The sequence below is a fragment of the Anser anser genome (assembly GCF_964211835.1).
Source record: "Anser anser genome assembly, chromosome: 7".
NCBI lineage: Eukaryota > Metazoa > Chordata > Aves > Anseriformes > Anatidae > Anser > Anser anser.
The window spans coordinates 32,161,704-32,183,553 of record NC_139727.1 but is presented as its reverse complement, the minus strand read 5'-3'; the positions used below and the strand labels follow the sequence as shown (position 1 = coordinate 32,183,553).

The 21,850-nt window shown below is 45.8% G+C and overlaps 1 protein-coding gene across 29 annotated transcripts in view; it reads right to left on the bottom strand.

Moving 5' to 3' along the window:
- Positions 1-19,690, bottom strand: part of TCF7L2 (transcription factor 7 like 2) — a 177,599-nt gene extending 157,909 nt beyond the window's left edge. For 13 of the 29 annotated variants that reach the window (XM_083844212.1, XM_083844207.1, XM_083844192.1 and 10 more), the window contains exons 1-3: positions 18,721-19,688; positions 18,341-18,407; positions 18,025-18,149 (exon numbers count right to left, since the gene is read on the bottom strand). In XM_083844212.1, coding sequence (XP_083700338.1) covers positions 18,025-18,149; positions 18,341-18,407; positions 18,721-18,909 — 381 coding nt within the window. In that variant the 5' untranslated portion in view covers positions 18,910-19,688. Of the gene's footprint in view, positions 1-18,024; positions 18,150-18,340; positions 18,408-18,720 lie in introns of all 29 variants that reach the window. The other 16 variants (XR_014586759.1, XM_083844183.1, XM_083844208.1 and 13 more) reach the window with 5 other exon arrangements.
- Between the last annotated feature and the right edge of the window lie 2,160 nt (positions 19,691-21,850).

Below are 21,850 nucleotides of genomic sequence, written 5' to 3'. Positions count from 1 at the left end.
ACCAACCATCTAGGAACGTCACTTCACCAAAGTCACTTTGATTACAGACATCCTCATACCGCAGTCACACTACAGCGCCCATAGCACCCCAGGATGCGTGTGTTTTATGGACAGCAGGCAACGTAAATATTATTTATGCTATTTTGGTATTTCAGAGAAAGAAAGGCATAGATACAGATCCACATTTTAAATATACATATACACGTGTATGCATGCACACACACATAACCCCCTTTGCCACAAACAAAAAGACTGGTTGTCTGAAGGCGTTATAAATGCCCTTCATAGCTCGTTTCATCTGGCCTTCATAATCTCACCAGTGAGTTTGCCACTTGTAAATATTCCAAATTTATGCCTATAAAATCTTAGCAACCAGCCAGCCTATATATATCTATGCATGGAGCCATTAACGTCCACTCGTGGTTTGTTATTCTTGTGAAACATCAGCAGGGGAAGGGAGGGGGAACAGGGAAAGTCCAAATCATGTGTCCTTACAAAGGACACCGAGCGCTCGGCAAGCTGGGAAAGTGGAAGCTCACAGCCCTTCGACAAGACACAGCTGCTCCACACCACTTTTCCTCATTTCAAAACTGAAAGCATGGCAGAGAAGAAAACGTCAAGGACCAGAGAGATAAATGCAGAAACTGATGTCGTGTCATGCTCTCATAAATGGCCTGGATACACCTACAGAGTCTTCCTTATGACAGTCATATAAACATTATACTGGGGCTGTATACAGGAGATTAAACCGGAGGGGAGGGAAGCTTCGCATGTGTCATGCTACCAAAGGTTATTTTAGGATCAGCTTAGAAGCTGAGTAGTGGGTGGCAGCTGATTAAGTTACCACAGGCATATTTAAATATCATAGGCCCTCATCGGGACCTTTCTTAAAGGGTTGTGTCTGCACCGTGACTCGAGCTGGAAATCTGGCCTGCGGAGCAGCCCACTTCCACAGGTCCACGGTGATCCTTCCTGGACACTCCCTCAGAGCAGGACGCACCCAGGGCACACACATTTTTGCTTACTGACCCACATTTGTTCAAGGAATAGTGTCAATGAGTATACCGGAGAGTTGAGCAGGATATTCCCAGCAAGGACCTCCCCACTGCATCACAAACCACAGTGACTCATCATGAGCACAAGGAATACTTGGGGAAAGAGGGCATGCGACTATCCCATGTAATCCTATATGGCTATGTCATCACCTGAGTTGCGTTAACCCGCCAGCCAGCACAAAATCAGTTTTGCTACACCTCTGTGCATCACACAATTCTCACAAGAAATTTGGCCACTACTTTTAGAGTCCCAGCTCCCACTGGATCACACCTTGGTAATTCTAGAGCTGAAGAAGGGCTTTGGAAGAGTACAGCCCCGTTTGCCATGGATTCAAAAGAATCCACACGTAAGGGATTACATACATTACTTATTTAAGAAATGTCTCCGTTCGCCCATATGACTGTCAGTCTTCACAACTGTGAACCAGAAGAACAACAGCGCTACGTGGTCACAGAGTGATGCCTGTGGTTTTAGATCACCAAGCAATGCTGTTAAGTGTTGTCTTTAAATGATTTAATACTAGGTCACTTAGAGAAAATCACCTAGCATGCTCATACGAAGGCCATACAGTGACCACTAAGCAGGGCACCTAATGGCAGTGATGTTCTCTCATACGAACAGACAGGTCCTCCCTTAAAAATACAGATTCTTCCAAATGACAGAAAGGGGGAGAAAAAGGCACTTGATTCTCAAATGCTGCCATAGCCTCAAATTTGGGGGGGGGTGGAAAGGAAAGAAAAAAGTATATATATTAAATATGTACATGTGTCTATATGTAGACACATACACATATATGTAGACAGAAGATAGGTATTAAGAGTTTCCCCATCAACCTCTTCCATATTTGTGCACCAAACCTCTGGTTCACAATCAGATCCATTTAAATATTTTCAAGGCTTACAAAGTGTTTCAGTGCTACTCAAAAAAAAATTTGCGAACATTTACTGAAGCTTTTAAAGAGAGCTTTATGTTAAAAATTGACTGTTACCTTGAAAGTGGCTAATTATATCTTAACAAATTTGTAGCTATTAAGCCATACAAAAAAAAAATCACTAACAAAAGTCAGTCCTATTTTAGTTTGTATGTACTTCCTCTCCCATTTTTAACTGTTCCATGATCTTGGTACCCATCCATGACTACACAGATGACTTCATTTGCTTAAAACCATGTACTGCAAATTCTTGGGTCAACCTCTCCGGTTGTCAAATTTTGCACACATAGAAGTATAAATGAAACTTGAACTCAGTTTGGGTGGGCAACGCTCCTTCAAGTTGTAAAAGCATTCAAACAACACCAGATGTTAACTGTTCCTCTGGCTTCATCATCTAATAGGAATCATCTAATAGGACATCCGTTCTTGGCTTTTTTCAGCACAGTAAGATCATTCATCACACAGCCACACTCAACTGCTTTTGGCCCTGAACCCAAGTTAGAATCAGCTAGCACAGGACCCGGGTCCTGTGCTAGCATCACAGAGAACAAGATGCCCGGTACTGCCCAGCTTCCCTGGTCAAGCTTTCCTGATAAAGGAACTGCTTTTATACCTTAACAGAAAGGAGTTATTTAGTTACACAAAAGGGGTCTCCAATGAACTCCATTATCATTTACCCAATACAGCTGTTGTCCAACTATATACAACACCTGCTACATATACTGACTGTCCCCCATGCAGTCTGTCCCATGTAAGTTTCCAAGGCAGGCAGGCAGATAGTGCTGCTGATACAGTAACCAAACAATGAAACTGGTGCAAACAAACTATTACAATCTACATCAGTAAACAAAGTGAGGAAAAGTCATACCAATGCCAGTTTCATCACCCACTAGCGCGAAGTGTATGCGCTACTTCCAAAAGTCAAAAAATTATCTTTTAAAAATTATTAACCAAGTAGAGGGAGGAAATTAAGTCTTTCACCCATTAGGTTTCACTTGTTTCAATGAGATCTGCACAAGTGAAAAGGCAAAGAACCACCAACTTCACCACCTGCCAGAAAAATGTGCACCTCAACAGTCTGCAATCGAGAAGGTTAATCTACTTAAAGCGTTAGGACAACCACTATCTCCTGTCTTAGTGGAACTACAGTCTTGGACAGGAGAATGTCGCACTGCCCACCAAAGAAAAAAACTATGCATCACCCATGGCCCAAACTGTGAAACCTCATTCGTTGAAGAATTCTTCTTAGCAACCTTCTGGAACAGCCTCAGATCGGTAATAAGTACTTCTTTCCATAATCCTAAATTAATGCTTAATATAAGACTGATTGCTTCTTCCTGACCTGGAAGATAACCAGCCTCCCCCTGCACACATGTGCAGGCACAATTACGCTGGTGCATAAGCAAGACGGGGAACTACTCATTTCTCCTTGATCAAGCAGTTCCATACGTGAGACTCCTGTCATGCTACTCAGCTGAGTAATTACTCGTTGAAAAAGAACAGCAAGTAACTTCTGAACAATTTCACAGGCAATGGCCTTTTTCCCCCCCTCCTACATAAACTTAAATGCCAAATACCAAACCTATTTGTAGCAGTGAAGATTAGTTCTAACAGGCAAATCACTGAAAGGATACACTTTCAGATCAGTTTATCTAACCACTAATAATTATTGCTACTTATTATTCTTCTGCACCCCAAATGCACAGAGTACTTAAGATAACGAAGTTTGCATCCTTCTCTGGAGGAAATCCCATGAGCAGGAAAGAAACAGAAGATGAAACTGCAAGAGAAACTGATCTCAAGTGACAACCACTTGCGACAGCAGGGATGTGGACTTGGGCTTTCACTCTGCTTGTACCTCTTCTAGCCCTTACTGGAATTACCCCAAAGGAAGAGGACACGCTGCTAGTTGTTCACAAAGTTACACAAATCTGTAAGTCTCTGTAACAACACAAAAGAAAAGCAGAAGGAGACGTGCTACAAATTCCATGATTTGATCCTCTCGACTCTTACAGACATTCTTATAATCCTAAAAGGGTTACTCTGGTGGCATGAGATAGCAGGTCACCCTAGTAGACTACACACACGTCCAGCTTCAGAGAAAAATAAATCTTAGAGTCAAACTGCACAACTCCCTTGATTTTGCCCCTGCCGAACAGAGCACACCTCGTGCCGCTTGCTGACTGTGTCAGGATGCAATTGGGGTTGGTGGCCATTGGCACCACAAACTAGCACATTGCCCCGCTACCTCAGTTCCATGCAGACGTTCTGGTTTAGGTGCAACCGATTTGAAGGCAAGTAGTATGCAAGAAGATTATTTCCAACCAGCTTCATGTAGCTATACCTTGAAAAGTGACTCCATGAAAGAGGTATGAGGGTGAGGTAGGGAGGAAAGAGGAATGTAATGTTTATTTCCTTTTAACTTTCCATTTCATATGCATTCAGTGCCATGTCTGAACACGTTCAGACATTTCTTCCCCTCCTCAGTTACCCTTCTTCCAAACACTTGTCCTACAAATTATACCTGGGATCTGAAAATTAAGCTGAATTCCTTCCTTCTCTTTCTTATGCACACAGAGTAATAACGAGACTTTGCAATCCAAATTCTGTACTTGTGTACACCTGTGTTAACCCCATTGTCTTCAAATTATTCCCTTAACAATGGCTGTGGGTTTGTACAGGTGTTGAACAAGCCCCGTAATTGGAATTTAACAAACAATTCCAACAGCAGGGGAAAAAAAAGTGAGAATTCAACTCGCTCCTTGTGGCATTAGCTAATACGTTCAAGTAGCAGTAAAAACAAAACCAAATTTAAACGCTATTTAGGCGTGTGCAGATGCTGACAGGCAACTCGTGAGACTTCCAACAACTGCAGTTTTTCTACTTAGATCCACAAATCAGAGCAGTAGCAGGGACCATAAATGAAATACTTTTGCTTCTCATTTACACCATCTTTCCAGGGTTCTCCGCAGTCATCTTCCTGCTTCACCAAATATTTTGCTTCCAAAATAAACTTTGCCAGCTCCCCTTGGGACCATGGATTTAGGCCACAATCCTACAAGCCCGGACGTGCAGACCCAGCTGGGCCGAGAGGGGCGACCCCCTGGAAGGCCGAGGGGGACCGGGGCCCACACCCGCACCACCAGCTCCCTGGAAGGGAAGCACCTCAAAACCCTCACCACCACGTCCAGGAACAAGCCCAGCGGGAGGCAAAAGAGCAAGATGGGGCCAGGCAGGCGAGCAGGCCTGAGGAAAACACCAAGCAAGAGGATGAGGGCATCGCCTGCTCCGCACCTCCACCCGAACTCAACAGTCGCTTCTCCAGGCCGAGCGGTGTGTTCCCCAACTGCATACATGCTGGGAAATCAAATGAGAGCTTTCCGCTGTTGTCTGAGCTACTGCTGGAGACCATGCCTGAAAACCAACCCTCTCTCTCCACAAACCAAGCCGCAGCCAGGACATGGGCCGGAGATGTACTTAGGGTTTGTTGCTACAGCTAACTTGGTCACAACGGCCTGAAAGGAAGGTTACCCGGCTGGCAAATGGAAGAGATCAGTGACTTTCTAGGGCCAGCAATTACTCCTTAGTGATGCAGAATTACTACAGAGCACTCATTACTGAAGAGATGCCAGTTACTGACAAATTACCAAACTGAGAAATTAATTACCAGCTGAGAAAATAATGCACAAGGGATCGGACTGAAAAAGCCATGTCCAAGAGAGGTCCATAATTTGCAACGCATACATTCTAATCAACAATTAGTCCTGGTACAATTAGTACCACACTGGGTACTCTTTCAGGATGGCAGACATCACAACTGGTCTGCAAGCCATCAATGGCTTGGATGAAATAGCATCATCTCAAAAAAAATGGAGACATTGTTCAACCTGACCGTGACATTGTCCAACATACAGACTTGACTCTATGCTCCAGCACTGCACAAGCGATTCAGCATCACTGCCAGGAAAATCCTCATCTCCTCATTCCTCCCCGCGCGTACAAGGAGAGCTCTGGGTGTTCAGAAAACCCTCCCCTATTCCCACACCACGCTCAGGGACAACACAAGTCAGCTAAAGGAGCGCCTGCTCTGAGGAAGCACTTTGTGTACTTTGCCGAATGTAAGCAGGCATTTTTGCAATGCAAACTCAAAAGACGAGCAATTTTTCCACAGCTTTTGCATGCTAGGGGCCAACCCTATGAAAAATAAATCTGATTTTTTATTTTTTTGCTAAAATAGAACAGAGATCTGGCCAAATTCACCATCATCTAGTGGAAAATAGTGTGGGGGTGGGGGCGGAGAGGGAAAGAATGACGTGTGTACAAAAACTGCACATGACCTCAGAGCTACAACTTTCACGGCAATGAGTATTTATTAGCTTCAACTGCTTCTGTAACCAGTAGCAAGACCTTTTTGCCTCCAGTCCTTTTTCAGGAACCTCTGCAGAAGCTGGCTGATGCCACGTCTCCGTGGGAGAAGATGGGGGACAGGAATTAAACACTCAGCGTTCGCTGGGTCCCAGCACAGCACCTAACCAGCGATGCCACAGGCCTTGGGGGCAAGGCGATACAGAGCAACACAGAGCAGAACAAAAGACATCAGCCTTAAGGGCTCCTCTCTCCCAGCATTTAGATGTAACGGTGGTGTGGGGCAGAAACACAACACTGGCTGAGCGATTACACGGAATAGCCAAGGTGACTACCTCGAAGACTTCACAAAGGAGATCCTACATTATTTTGGGACACTAAATACAAGGTGATCACTCAGCCTAAACAGCTTGGCAAATAGACATCAAAATGACCAACTTTGCACCAGGACAATTATTAAAAAAAAAAAAATCAAAGTGCTTAATATTTTCTCTTCTTTAGAAGTGAAATCTTGCAGGAAATTTAGCAGTCACATTTTCTTCCTCCAATGAGGACACCCATGCTGCTAACCTGTTAACGCGCTCCCATTTTCCTCTGTATAGCATCTGACCAAGAGGAGCCCACGTCAAGGCCTCCAGACACTTCTGCAATGCACACAGCAATGACTGATTTTTACAGTTTTACTTGGCTTGTTCACAAGACCCAGTCTCATGTAATCCGTGGGCCTGATCCTTCTCCTAATAAGAGCAATGGCAAAACTCCAGCTGATTTAGTAGTTCTGGACAGACCTTGTAGTGGCAAGAGGATAAACTTTAAGGGTCCGAGCCTTATTCATCCACTGTTCTTGCTTCCACAAGTAATCCTATTAAAAATAAAGGGGTCTACTCCTAAGAGTCAAAGATGCAAGAAACAGACTAAGAAACATTTGGGGTTCCCCCTCCAGCACAGCACAAACACGATTCCAAAAGCATTATCTTATTTCTATACATCAAATTGGAGCACCGATAGAAAATAAATTAAATGTAAATAAATAAAAATGTCTGCAAGTGTCATTCGAGGCAAGCAGAAAAACCACAAATCCTTGTTCTTTTAAAACAAGGGCAATCTAACGATGAGTAGCTGAAAATGTGGCCACACACACACACTCCTTCATATACACATACATACACAGAGGCAGTTCATCAGGAGTGAATCACAGGGAGAAAGATGAATTTGAACCCTTTATCCCCTGTCCTTTATAAAGGCTGCCACTCAGTAAACGGAGATTGCTCTAATTACTGTGACAATTCTGCACCCCGTTCAAACAACTTTTGTGTTCTGGACAGGTTTCTCCGCGAGTTTGAAATTCTTGGCCTGAGAACCACTCTTGTCTAAAAGAGGTTTCTCGTTGCAAGCACAGAATGCAACACTAACAAGTTGTCCCTCTTTTCAGCTCTTTTCATTCTCCTCTTTTCCAATTGCCTGATTCAGAGCTTAATGGAAACTTGTCAAGGCTTTTCTTCCCACAAACCCTGTAGAGCCCCAAGGCAATCTGTGCACAGAGTAACCACAGGAATCTCATATTGTCAATTAAAATTGAATAGACACCTGATAACTTGAGTATACATTCACAAATAATATACGTCACATGCATATACACAGATGTGCGCGCACAACCCGCCAGATAACCACGCTTCGGACACACCAGCAGCTCTGCGACATTTCCAGTCCCCTTTACAACCACCCAGGTCCTAATTTTCAGTTTTTAATTTCATAAACATGAAATGACATGAAAGTACTTTCACATATTGTAGTTGAGCAACAGATTTCAATGGAAAATAAACTTACTACGTATACCAGGCATTCGGCCTTTAACAACCCTGGGGATTGTAAAAGTATTTAGCTGCTATCCAGACAAAATAAGCTCTATGGATATTCTTTACATAGCGGTTTTGTGAGCAGTACAGAAGTTCGGTTTGTGACTAGCTCCTGTAGAGATTTTTTTTTTTTTTGAAATGAACACATACATGTTTTAATCTACATTTTATGATGTAGTTTAAGAACTAAGAAAAAGCCCGTAGGGGAATATAACAGGGATCAGAAGTAAACTAAGGCATTCAGTTAAAAATAATAATAATAAAAATAAATCTCAAAAACTTGACTTCCAGACACAGAACTATAGTCTGTAACTCCTTTCAAAGGGAGAAGACCTCCTTGCCAATGTCTCAGTGAAAAACAAAGGTAGAAACACTGACTGCTGTTTTTATTCTTCTGATATGCGCATTCAAGGTCATACCTTCCCTTGGCTTCTTTAATATTCCCAAACATTTATAATAGCGTAATTTCTATAGCAGTCTGCTAAGCCTGGGCACAGACCAATACAGCGACTATATGCCATGTTCCAGACCTTGCCTGTGTCAGAATAGCGGCCCTGGTTTTATAAATCTCTTAAATCTAATTAAGCCAATGCAAACCTCTCACTGTGTATGCTCCCAAACCAGTTCACTGGTTTAACCAAGTTAAAATTATTCAGGCTAGGGTTTAAAGTAGTTCCAAGAGAACCTTTATTAAATATTTGCATCAGTTAAAAACAGAAATCAATGCAGTGACTTGTCTCTAGAATAGAAAAGCCTATAACCTCTGACTCTTCCAGATAATTATTGAAGGAGTCACTGACTCCAGCAGGACTTTGGAGTCCCCACCTTTTCTTGGGCTATTTTTCCTTCTCCTAAAATAGGAGGAGTCGTTACCATTGTATCAACATCTAAGAATCTCTCACGCCCCTCAGAAAGGCCCATTTGCAGTAATTTCAGTTCACTATTTTCTAAATATTTCTTCCCACACTTCTGGGGGGAAGTGTTTTCTTTTTTGGTTTGTTTGGTTTTGGGTGTCTCAGCTGCAGCACCACCACTAGTGAATTAAAAAGCCAGGCCAGATTTTGTTGTATCCAGCACCTTTCGTACCCACAGATATCTGGAGAGCCCTACAAACTGCGAGATAGATACTGCTCACGCACAACTATATATTCATGCTTGGTAGCCGCTAAGCATGCAATCGTACTTCCCACGGAGCCTAGGGCATTAAAACCTGTTCTGCTGAGAGGGGAAAACAGTTAGTCAGGACTAACTGTGTCAGGAGGACTAACAAAATGGTTATGGGACCTTCAGCATCACAGAGGCCCTCCTGAATTCAGCTTTGCTTCCTGGCTGGATACCTGCTGGCCTCCACTACCCAGACACCTGACCGCAGCCAGAAGCTGCCCCCACGTCTTCTCCCTCCTCATACTTCCTTCAGCAAGAGCATTTCAAACGCAAATACATTCTCTGCTCACCAAAGCCTACTCGTCTCCTATAATTCCTATCATTTCACTGTCATCATTTTGCCTTTGCTGAAACCAGCAGCATATGAGTCAGAGAACAATCATTAACTTTTACAACTTCCATACAAATCCACCTACTCATATTAGAGAAGCAGTATTGACATGCAACACAGCCCCAGACCAAATCCTGATCCTGCCAGGATGCTGCGCGCTGCTGTGGGAAAGTCAGATACTGCAGAAGCAGGAGCTCAGTTAAGAAAGTACCATCGGAAACAGCTTTTTTTTTTTTCTTCGTGAGCGAAGGACGCCGCAGAAGAAGCAATATATCAATGTGACGTTTAGTTTAGTTCGGCTTTTTCAATACCTTTATCCACTTTTGAAGAAATTGGCCATTGGTTCAAGACACACGGGGCCTGATCCAAAGCCCTTCGTTATTAATAGAAGTCTTTTTTCCACTGACTTCAATGGACCTTGGACCAAGCCCAAGGAAGACAAGATTTCACAGCAGTTAGAGTGACACACATTCTCCGGATTCAAGAAAAAAAACAATACACAGCATTTACGATGTTAATCTGTATAGCGTAGTTTTGTTTGTGGGTGTTTTTTTTTCCTCCTTTTTGAAATAGGCTCTAGGCTGTCAGATTAACGCACCCAGAAAGTCTCTCTCTGAAGTTGGAAGGAATTATGGGCAGATACAGAACACCACACTCAGATGGCAAATATTGCCAGTATTTCCCCCTACTAGAATATAAAGCATCCTCTACCACAATGTTTCTCACAAGCTGCTGCACCCACGCTTTAAAGCGTCCCATCATCACACACTCCTCCAGGAACAGCTACAATATTACTCGTAATGAATTAATTTGTATTAATATGGCCATCACGTGCATTTCCATATGAAACCCATTGTTCTGGAGCATTAGCAAAAACCTCACCAAGTGAGGTAACGCGGTGCCCCTATATTTAGTTTAAAGAAATTTAAAATAAATACATTAAAACAAAATTGCTAATATCTTTAGTACATCATAATTGGCGCAGCAAGCAGAAACCCAGTTATCTTCTCAGTAAGTATTTATAGCAGCACCCTTCCCCATTCATTCCACATTTTCTTAGAGAATCTGCTGTACCCTACATCTGCAATTCATTGACTTTACAATTTACCACATGTTGAGATGGAGAGGTCTCAGCTCCATTTGAATCACTGCACAAATATGCAAGTGATTTATCGTTTTAAAACTGAAGACTGCAGAAGAACGACTCCACTTTTCCTGAACATTACTCCTTCTGGCAGACCATGAACAATTACAGTTCGTACTAATTAAGCTCTGTAAATGTGCTGTGCCCTGCTAATGCCTACCAGGCCTCAAATTTAGTTTCATGAAGCCAAACTTCAGCCAGCAACTTAACTCATTCGGCACTGCCCAGTTGCCTGCGTGTGACCCCACAAGAGCACGGGTCGAGGCTTTCGCCTGCCGAAAACAAAGGGGGGAGCCTGGGCAGGTTTTGGCAGACGGAATTGGGCCGGAGGGAGGGGGTGGGAAGCACGGTGGGACATCGGGGACATCGCTGCTGATAACCTGCTACGAAGGGCCAACACCGCCCCGGCCCTGCACGCCGGTGGTAAGGGATTCAGATGTGTCCCCGGGGGCCAATAACTCACAGCATTCCATTGATTAGGAAAATGCATAAAACCTTCAACAAAACTGTACAGTTACTTGTGGAAGGGCCACATTGACAGCCCCCTCATTTTTTTATTTTTTTTTTTTTCCAGTCAGGTTTTACACGGCCAGCAGAAGAAAAACACATGGGCGAAGGAGCGCAGCTTTCCGCCACACACGTAACCCTGCGCTTTCTTTCAGTCAGCATCCGAGCGCGGCGGTAACCTACAGGGAAACCGAAATAAACTGCTGAAGAAATTAAAGCTGGGAGTACTACCTAGGCACATTTGAGTAATCACATCACCGTGTTAACACGCACACGCACAGCGCAGACAAGACAGCGGCACGTCAGCCCCAGCCGTCCACTCGAGGGAAGCACGTTCAGCGGGGAGCGCGCTGCCTCGCTCCCTGGGCCCCTCGCTTCCCTCACGCCCGAGGAGCCAGCCCCCAGGCCCCAAGCTTCGCCTCCCCTCCAACCGCCCGAAAAACGCTGCTCCCTCCGCCCCAAGTTTCTGGGATTTCTCCTGGCGCTCCCTCCCATCTTCTTCCTTTGTCCTCCGAGCACTCCCCGGCGGCCTCTGGCTTCGCTGCTCCCCCCCCCCCCCCCGGCGCCCCCTCGCAGACCCCGCACGCCCCAGGCGCTGCCCTCCAGCAGGGCACCGGGCTTCTCCCCAGGGCTGCCCCCCTGCCCAGCGTGTTAATCCATCCCTGCGTGCCCTCCCGTCTCGTGGGCTGCGCAAGAGCCCCCTTTTACACACGCACGAACAAAATCATCGCTCTACCCACCAAGCCACGAGCCTACTGCCTGCATTCCCGAGCATCCACCTTTCGTGTTAAACCTGACAGATCCCGCCCCCCCCCAACCCTGCATGGCTCAGTGGGATGTGAGAAAATCACAGGACACTTCCAGGTGTCACCCTTCTTTAAACGTTTGCAGTATTTCCTAGACACCGACACAAGCATAATTCTGCTAAGACCTCGGCAAGGGACGCGGGGCTGCGCTCACTTCTCCAGCCTGAGCCAGCCCCTCCGGCACCGCAAGCGTTAATTATAAACTTCGGAGCCCACGTAAAAAGCACAAACATAAACCAGCACTTGGGAGGAGGAGCACAAATAATTCTGCGCTTTTGGGTGGGGAGAGACAGGATTTCCATCTCCCCCCACCCCCCACCCCAGCACCACACTCCATCTCTCATTGCTTATAATTAGTGAAAGAAATTTGACCCACTGCCAGTGTCTGTGGACCTTGGATATTATAAGGCCAGCGTGGCGTCAAATATCTTAACATTCATAAGTGTTATAGGCTGTAAATAAACCCCGTGGATTTATGACCCTGCGGTGCTTGCCAGCAAACGACTGTGGCACATTTCTTTCAGCAGACCTGTCGAGGTGCAAGTTTGCCTTTGGTTGTAAAATTAACCATTTCCTTCACAAATGCGCCCAATTAGAAGTCAAAGTTGAAGGCTTAGGTACATATTTGCGAGGCGGCAGCCAGAGGAGGTGCGGGGGAGCAGGGCTTGAAACTTCTCCCCAAACCTCCCAAGCGCCCCAAGCACAAGTTCCCACAGCAGCTCCGGTGTGGGAGCAGGGATCTGATTTCACCCAAACCCCTGGAAAAGAGGAAAAAGGGGAAAAAAAAAAAAAAAACAAAAGCCACCACTTTTCCATTTACCCCTGCCTATTGCAAGCTCTCCTTTTTGGCTGCCCCGGAGGGGGGAGCAGGCTCTCTCCCCAGCCTTGCCTGGAGCAGGATCCGCTCCCTTCCCCCAGTATAATGTCATCGACTTCCTGTGCAGGAGAGCATTTGCTAAATCCAGGTTGTCTCATGCTTAACTGCCAATAATCCAACTTCCACATAACTCCCAGACAGCTGGGGAAAGGTCCTCAGAGTTTTTAGTCATGGTACAGAAACACACGTCCACACAAAAAATCTGCAGCTGTCCTTTTTCTCTGCACCACTTTTTTTTTTTTTAATCTGATTTTGGGGCCCAGTCTTTAAAGTCTGACAAATTTAAAACATTTTTTACCTACATTCTGGTTTACAAGCTCCAATGAAAGCTGTGACATATCCCCCCTCCCTGCCTTCAACTGACAAATCAGCACATATTTGCTTGAACAAAAAACGAAGAGGAAGGAGGAAGAAAAAAAAAAACAAAAAAACACTCAACATCATCAGTCCATGTATGAATGCATTCAAAAAACCTGGAAAGGCATCTACTGTATTTTATTTTTTTTTTCCAGTATAGATCAGCCACTGGTGCAGCTATTAAAATTGTTCGATTTCCAAAGCAAATATTATTTTTAATGAAGTGCAGTCCTGCAATTATCCTGTACGCTCCAGTAACAGTGCTGCATTATATTGTTTTGCAAGGTCCCAGAAACATGAAACTTTTCTCTAACTGATTTTCATAGCCCCCTAAAGAGAAGCTGATTGACTCAGCAATGCAGTGTTTGCACCGGACTGAAGCCTTATCAGAGAAGAAAAAAAAAAAAAGAAGAAAAATAAAAGGAAGAGAATTAAAAGTAAATCAGATTCTTTACTGAAAATAAGTTAACAGACCCAGTCTGTTTGCCATTGTATACCAGCTATGCTAATGCTATAGCAGAGTGATTCAGCAATCTACCTAATTAAGCATGAGGAAAGTTTCTTTATGCAGGTTCCATTTGATTTACGCCACAGGATCATCAGTTCTTATTTAATAGCTTGTCTTTGCACAAGTCCAGAAACTTTATTATAAGCATGCCTATTCAATTTTTTTTTAGGAAAAAAAAAAGTAACGCAGTCTCCATTGAATAGCTACGTATCATAAAGTACTGAAGTGCTGACATATTAAGTTGTACCTACATTATTAAACTAGTTGGTGGATGTTAATACCATAATCCATACTGCAGACATTAAACCTCAACCCTAAAGATTAGTAAAGAATTAATATTGTCGCATCGAGACCAAAATCTTAACGTGCCAGCCATAAATATTTCTGAAGGAGATGAAAAACAATTAGCATAAATACCAAAGAAGGGCAAGAACACCTGTTCTTTTTCAGCGCGATAAGCATTTTATTGTTCTCTATTTAAAATGTAATGACCTGTGTAATTACAGTAATATTACATTGTATTGCAAGGGCTTGGAATGTCACACTTTGAAAAGTGTTGTCAAAACAATTGGAGGGAGGAAAAAACAGGACCACCATTAACCCTTCACACTCCTGGGTCTACAGCTTTTGTATTAGCAAGGATTATGTTGTTTCATTCAGCAGATGAAGGAAAACATCCATTTTTCAAGCCAGTTAAAGAAAAAAGTTTCTTCCTGAACCTACAAATCCGAGCGAGGGGGCTGCTCTCCCCTACAGCTATTCCAAACTCCCAAACTTCAGGACCAAACGCAAGCTTACTCCTACAGCCTCACTTAGCAAGCAACAATTTAGGGGAAAGGAAGATGCAACAGCACTAGTAAAACTGAGATATCTGCCAGCAGGGTTTTCTCAAGTCACAACACATCTATTTGCTCACCAAAATGCGTTAACCAAGCTCTAAAATTAGGATAAAAATTAAATACACTACTTCTTCATTTCCAACTCTGAAATGAAAACAATTTCCTTTATTACCCCTACCAGGCAGCTACCCCAGTCCCTCTGCAAGCATGGGTATGAAACTGGCATCTCAGATGCACTGCTTCATTACTGGCTGGCCAGCCCTCCACATACACATCTAGCCTTAAAAGCAATCCACAGTATTCCGTCAAAAGCAAGAGTAACACACACAAAAAAAACCCTTTACCTTCTAAAAATAAAATTATTCCTATTAAGCTTTATCGAGAGTTTTCAGCAAGTAAAGCATTATTATAGAGATAATATATTATTCATCATAAGCAGATTTCATGATACTTCATACATTCTTGTGGCAGTAATGCAGAAATTGCTGTCCCCGAGTTTGCTCTTGAACAGACAATTACAGGTACATTAACAAACAACAACAACAAAAAAAACACAATAATCCCACTACACCCCCCAAATAAAAACCAAACCCCAAAAATCCATGAGAACCACACCCACAAACCTTTAAGGTTTTCAACAACAGCAAAAGGAAAGGAAAAGCAGTTTTGCTACATATCTGCATCACCTCTTTATCTTACTTGCTCTAAAACTCGACAGATATGGCTTCTGAAAAAACTACATAAATAAAAATAAAATTCAAAATTATGCAGAATTATCTCTACCTTTTCAATACGTATTTAAAAAAACAGGACAGAGAACGATCTAGTTCGTCTGGAAATTAAAACTGGCACAGCACAGAACCAGAATCCACCTAAAAACAGTGTGACAGACAACTGCTATCCCGCTTAATCTTCATAATATTCTGCTCTCAGGCCTAAATAAATAACTTTAATTTTTCTAGGCTACAATTAAGTTGTCGGCAAACAAATAAGCACAGAGAATGTGAAAGAATAAGGTTAAGAAGATGAGAGAAGGTTGCTGGAGCCTGGATGTGGAAATAAGAAAATTGCCTATTGAGTGTGGAAATATCCTTTCAGAACCCATCTGATAACAGAAGAAGGCCACCTGCTATACCAACAATAAACCAACGTGTCATCTTTTGTACAGTACCTTTAATTCACACAAACACGACATTCCTATGGAGGCCTTTTTAACTGTGGGGGAGCAAGGGGAGGAAGAATATTTCCAGGCAAGCTAACTGCTGAAGGATCCTGTCCTTACATGCTAGGGGAAAAAGGATCTAATAAAGGTAATGAGTAAAAAGAAGGGAAAAAAAATAAATCAAAAACTATAGCTGCATATAAAAATGCTTTTAGAAAAAGAAGCCGAGGTGTTCTTCCTATTAACCTACACTTGGAAGAGGGGGATGCATTTCAGGCAAAAAGAAGAGGAAAAAAAAAAAAAGGAAGCCAAAGCTCACAAATTGGAACAAAGTAATTTGTGACAAAGATTGCTTTGCCATCTGGATCCTAGTGCTTCGAGATTTTGGAATTTATCACCATCATCCATACACATAGGGGTGACCGGATTCGAAAGAAAAAAATATAATGCACCCAGCCCCTGCATTCCCCTCCCCATCATTACAGTTGCAAACTGCAGTTACCCCCGTGCTACCGTCCCAGAAATCACCTCCTTGCCAGAGGAGCCTCGCGGGCTACCAAAACGCAGCACTGCCACATCCCGAACTCGGGCAAAAAGTCACAAAATCTCCCTTACATCTCCGTCACTCCGCATTCACCGAGCTGCTCTGCTGACGTTTGGCTAAGTGGAAACAAGGCTGACCCGATGTTTAATATTTTAATGCTTTAAAACACTTGTAGATCTGATACACTGGAGTTGTCCAAGCCCTCAGTCATTAGCGTGGCTTCAACATCCCCCGAACAGTAGATCTATTATTGTAAATCGCTATCTCGTGTTACCACAAGGCAAAAAAAAAAAAAAAAAGTGTATAAACACACATGGGGATGGTGGGGACGCTTCGGAGTTTGAAGCACCCAGGAGAAGCAAAACAGCGAGGCTAAGCCCACCGACAGGAGCGAGCAGCGATTTGTAGTCCCACTGGATTTAACAGTTTCAGCTAAGAAACCAGAGAGGACAAAATAAGGGAAAGAAAACTCTTCAGAGAGAGGAGGCTCCACGCGAGGAACCTGCTGTCAGAGCACAGCACACAGCTGATGGCACCGGGCTGGGGAGAGCGGAAAAACAGCTGGGACTACAAACCCAGCAGCACACCCCAAAGTTTACCAAGACCCTGGGGTCTCGGAGCTGGAAGCGGCTCTCCCTCCGCTCCCCCCACACACAGGCACGCGGCCCTAGCTTAGAAACTAATTAAAACCAAGGAAACAACACGGATAAAAAGAAAGGAAACAACGAGGAAAAGACGCTTGCAGCACAGTTTTTGCCAGCGTGCTCGCGGGAGGCAGTTCTGCTCGACTCTTTTGGGGGTTTTTTTTTTTGGGGGGGGGCCGTGCCGGCTCCTGGCCCAGGCGGTTCCCCCCCGGGCCGCAGCCCCGCGCCCCCCTCCCCGGAGCCGGGGCAGCCCCGGGCCGCTCCCCGCGGCCGCCGCCGGGCTCCCGGCCCCCGGAGCCCCCCCGGGCCGGGCCGGGCGGGGAAGGGGAAGGGGAAGGGAGCCGGGCGCTCCCCGCACAGGCCGGCCGAGGGCAGGAGAGGGTTAAGGGGGAGGAAAGGGGAGGGGGGAGCCGGAGCCGGAGCCGGCCCGGCCGCCGCGGAGGAGGGCAGGAGGCGGCGGGGAGCCCGCGGGGAGCCCGGCCCGGGGGGAGCGGCCCTCGGGGGTCCCCCCCTGAGGAGGGGAGGGGGCGGCGGGGGGGGGGGGAAATCAGCATCACCATCAAGAAAAAAAAAAAGCAACTTTTTTTTTTTTAAATTTGTAGTTTACTTTTGAGGCCGGATTGGGCTTTGCTTTTTGTTGCTTTTTTTTTTTTATTTTATTATTATTGTTCCCCCCCCCCCCCCGACCTCGCACAGCAGGGGGAGGTGACGAGGGGCTCCAGCAAAAAGCGCCCGCAAAACTGAAAGTAAAAAAAAAAAAAAGAATAATAAATAAAATTAAAAAAAAAAAAAAAAGAAACATGGCGAAGTGTAAACAACCCCCTCCCGCCGAGTTCGCAAAGTTTGCGGAGCGGGCTGGGGGGGCTGGGGGGCACCGAAGGGGGGGGGGGGGTACGGGGGGGGGTAGCACCGAGAAGGAAAAAGGCAACTCACCGTTCTGGCCGTCGGAGAGAGCGAGCCGTTGGGCAGATACGGGCTGCTGAGGTCGGGGATCATGATAAAGGGATAACCCGGGTATGGTGGGCCCTTAAACAACCCTCCATCTTGCCTCTTCGCAGCTAACATGGCGGGGGAGACACGAGCGGGGAAGGAAGGGGGCGACAAGGGGGGGGGAAAAAAATAAAGGGGAAGGGGGGGGGGGGGAGAGGAAAAACTTTTTTTAGCGGGTGTCCCAAAAAGAGGAGCCCGGCGCCGGGCCGGGCCGGGCCGGGCCGGGGGGAGCGGGGCGCTGCGGGCCCGCCGTACTCACCTTCCTCCAAACTTTCTCGGGATTTATCTCTGAAAGTTTCCGAGCGAGGCGGGGGCCGCCGCTCCGCCTGGGAGCGGGCCGGGGTCGGCAGCGGGGAGATTGGGGACGGGGGGGGGGGGGTATGGGGTTTGTTGGTTTTTTTTTTTAGTTTGGGGTGTGCATTGTTTTTTTTTTCAAGGGGGGGGGGGGAAGGATGAAAGGGAAAGGTTCGGGGAGAAGGTGGGAAGGGGAAGGAGAGCGGGGGAAGAGAGAACAAAACAGAAGGCATCGTTACAAGTTGGTGCCGCGGAGGAAAGTTGGGCGCCGCCGGCAGCGGGACCCGGCGCCCCCGGCCCCGCAGCGCGGCCCCCGCCCGGCCCCGCGGGGGGCTTCCCCCGTACCTCCGAGTCCGAGGAGCTGTTTTGATTCGTTTCTGATTCATTGACGAGAGACGACTTGACATCAGCTAAATCCCTCTCCGCCGAGGAGTTCTCCGAGATCTTCTCCTCCTGCTCCCCTTCGTCTTTGAAAGAGATCAGTTCATCGTTGGCGCCCAGGTCGTCCCCTCCACCGCCGTTCAGCTGCGGCATTTTCCTCCTGGCTCACCCCACCAGCAGCAATTTTGCAAAAAGGGGAAGGGGGGTGATACAAAAAGAAAAAAAAAAAAAAAAAAAGAGGGGGGAACGGGGAGGGGGGGAAGGAGGGGGAAAAAAAAAAAAAAAAGACCAGGGGAGGGGGGGGAAAGTTTGCACCAAAAAAAAGAAGAGTCCAAGGTGAAAGTTTTTTTTTTTTTTTCTTCTTCTTCTCCCCTTCTCTTTCCTCCTGGGGAGGGGAAAAGAGGGAGGAGGAGGGGAGGGAAACGTCTCTTCTTCGCTCCTTTTGCACCAGTGACTTTAGGCTTCTTCCTTTCCTTCTTGTGGATTTTCTCTTTCTTTCTTCCAGGGAGCTGCTCGGCGTGCACGGCGCGCACACGCACTCACACCCGCGCACGCACTCGCGAAAAATTAACAGTAATAAACCACGGAGCCGGGGGGAGGGGGGTCGGGGGGGGGGGGAAGGGAGGGATAAAAAAAAAAAATAATAATAATAACGATAATAATAATGCAACAAACAAACCAAAGAAGTCAGCTGTAACGGGGGGGCAGCCGCCGCGGATACGGGGAGCCCGTGCCGCTCGGGTTTGAGTGAGTTGAAGTTGGACTGAGAGCTTTTCAGTTCAAAGGCGGCGCTGATTGACAGCTAGAAAAAGGGGGGATCGAAATCCGGAGGAACGGAGAAGTCTGGGATCCGGGATTATTGACAGGGAGCGAGAAACACACCAGGCACTTAATGAGATGCAGGAGGGGGCGGGGGCTCCCCGGTGACGTCTGCATAAATAAACAGGGCTGGGGGGGAGGAGGAGGAGGAGGAGGAGGAAGGGGGGGGAAGTGGCGAAGTAACAATGAGCCTTTGGGGCAGGCGGCGGGAGGGCCGGGGCACCAAGCAAGGGGGGGGGGGGGGGCAAAAAAAAATTTTTTTTTTGATATTAAAAAAAAATTTGCACTCTGCTCCAGAGCTGGGCGGGGGGGGGGGGGGGGAGCAGCCGAGCGGGTGCCCTGCCCGTGGAGGCACCAACTTTTCCGAGCTGGACGCGAGGAAGCGGAGCATCGCCGCGGGTCCCCGTGCTCCCGGAGCACGGCTGTGGGCACGTGTGGGTGTAGGGCGGTGGGGGGGGGGGGTTTAGAACCGTTAAGGTTATTTTTTCTTGCCACTCGTTGGAGCTAAGAAACTCCAATCCTAATAAACATGATAATATAGTAAAAGCCTGCTTTTTTATTATATATATATATTTTTTTAAAGCGGCACTTGCTCCTTGCGTTCATCGCGGTTCTAACACGCAGGATTAAAACGTGCGAGATCACTCGCTGAAGATCAGATATTTCCAAATTGCAGCGAGGCGCGCTGTTCTTTTTTTTTTTTTGGTGGAAAAAAAAGAAAAAAAAAAAGGAGGAGGAAAAGGAATGTGACTGCTAAGAAGTTAATTAGCATGGCAGGCCGGAGAATCAAGGACTCGCGGACTTCAGAAGCGGAAAGTTGTGGTGGCGGTGGCGTAAACAGCACCCCGGGGAAAGCGAAGCGAAGCGAAGCGAAAGCGGCGCGGGGCGGGGAGCGGGGCCGGGGGTGCGGGGGGCGGCATCTGCTCCGGCGCGGAGGGGAAGGGGGAGACAAATTGAGCTCCTGGCAGGGACAAATTGTAACAATGGGCGAGTCAATTGGCGAGTTGGAGGCGGGCGAGGGACGGAGCGGGGGGAGCAGGACCGTAATTTCGGTGGGAATTGGGGAATCGCCTCGTGGAGCCGGTGCCGGAGAGCGAGGGACGGGCTGTGCTAAAGAATCCAAACATTCCTCGGCAAATCTAACCTGCTGCTCGTACCGAGGGCCGCTGAGCACGCAGGGTTTCCAAAACAAAGCCAATTTGTCATGGAATATTTAGAGAGTTTGGGGGGTTTCGGCTAAACTGTCTTCTCTAAAAAGAATAATAAAAATAATAGTACGGAGATCGACAGGGTAACGCGGATTCTCAGGCATTAAAAAGTTCACATGGAAATTTGCATACTAAAGGGAAAGATGCAGACAAAATAGAAATTAAAAAATCACTGCAACTTACGACTCTAATATTAATCAGTAAAGCAGAAGTAGAGTGAAAGGAAGCATGAAAAGAAGTAAAACAAATGTGTACATTTAATCAGACAGGATTGCATAGGACACAAAGAACGGGGCTAATTAGTCTCAGCAGGTAGGGACTAACCTTCAGACTTCATAAATAAATAAGTCTGTGAACAATGTCTAAGTGGGAATATGGAGACAGAAAAGGGATTATTTCAAGACACCAAGTAAAAACATGAAGAATGAAATACTTTACTGTTAAGTCAACATACAAATGGATCGAACAGTTTCTTTTTCCACCGGTCCTTTGACTAACTTGCTTTTTACTTTCAGAGATTTTGCTAAATAACTGTCTGTGGGCATGCGCACTTCCCATTGCCCCAGATTACTGCCTCTCCTAACTAGTGGCTTGCAGAATGACACCTTAACAAATATTCTCCATTTTTGTTTTCCTTTTCATTTTTAAAATGCCTTTATATCCCAGAACAATATGAGATTGGAAATACAAATGTGGCAGACTCCTATTTACTTTGCAGGGCCACGTGTTATAATTTGATCCAAATGAACAAAAACAGTTGCACAGTTTTGTTTTGTTTCTCAAAGATCTTTTTACAATCTGCTGTGGTTTTCTTTTTCCATTTTTTTTTTTTTAAACAAGCACACTTTTGCTTCAGTCCCAGCGTGGCTGCTAACTACTTACTGAGCATCATCAAAAGTTGGTGTTCAGGACAGGCCCAGTCCTTGCCCAAAGCTGCTTGCAGAAGTAGGGCCTGATTCTGTAGAGCCTTACACCTGGGTGTAGCATTACCGACGGGCTATTTCTGAGGGTGTTGATACCACTGCACTACTCACACAATAATCTTCCTCGCTTGAGTAAATGTTGAT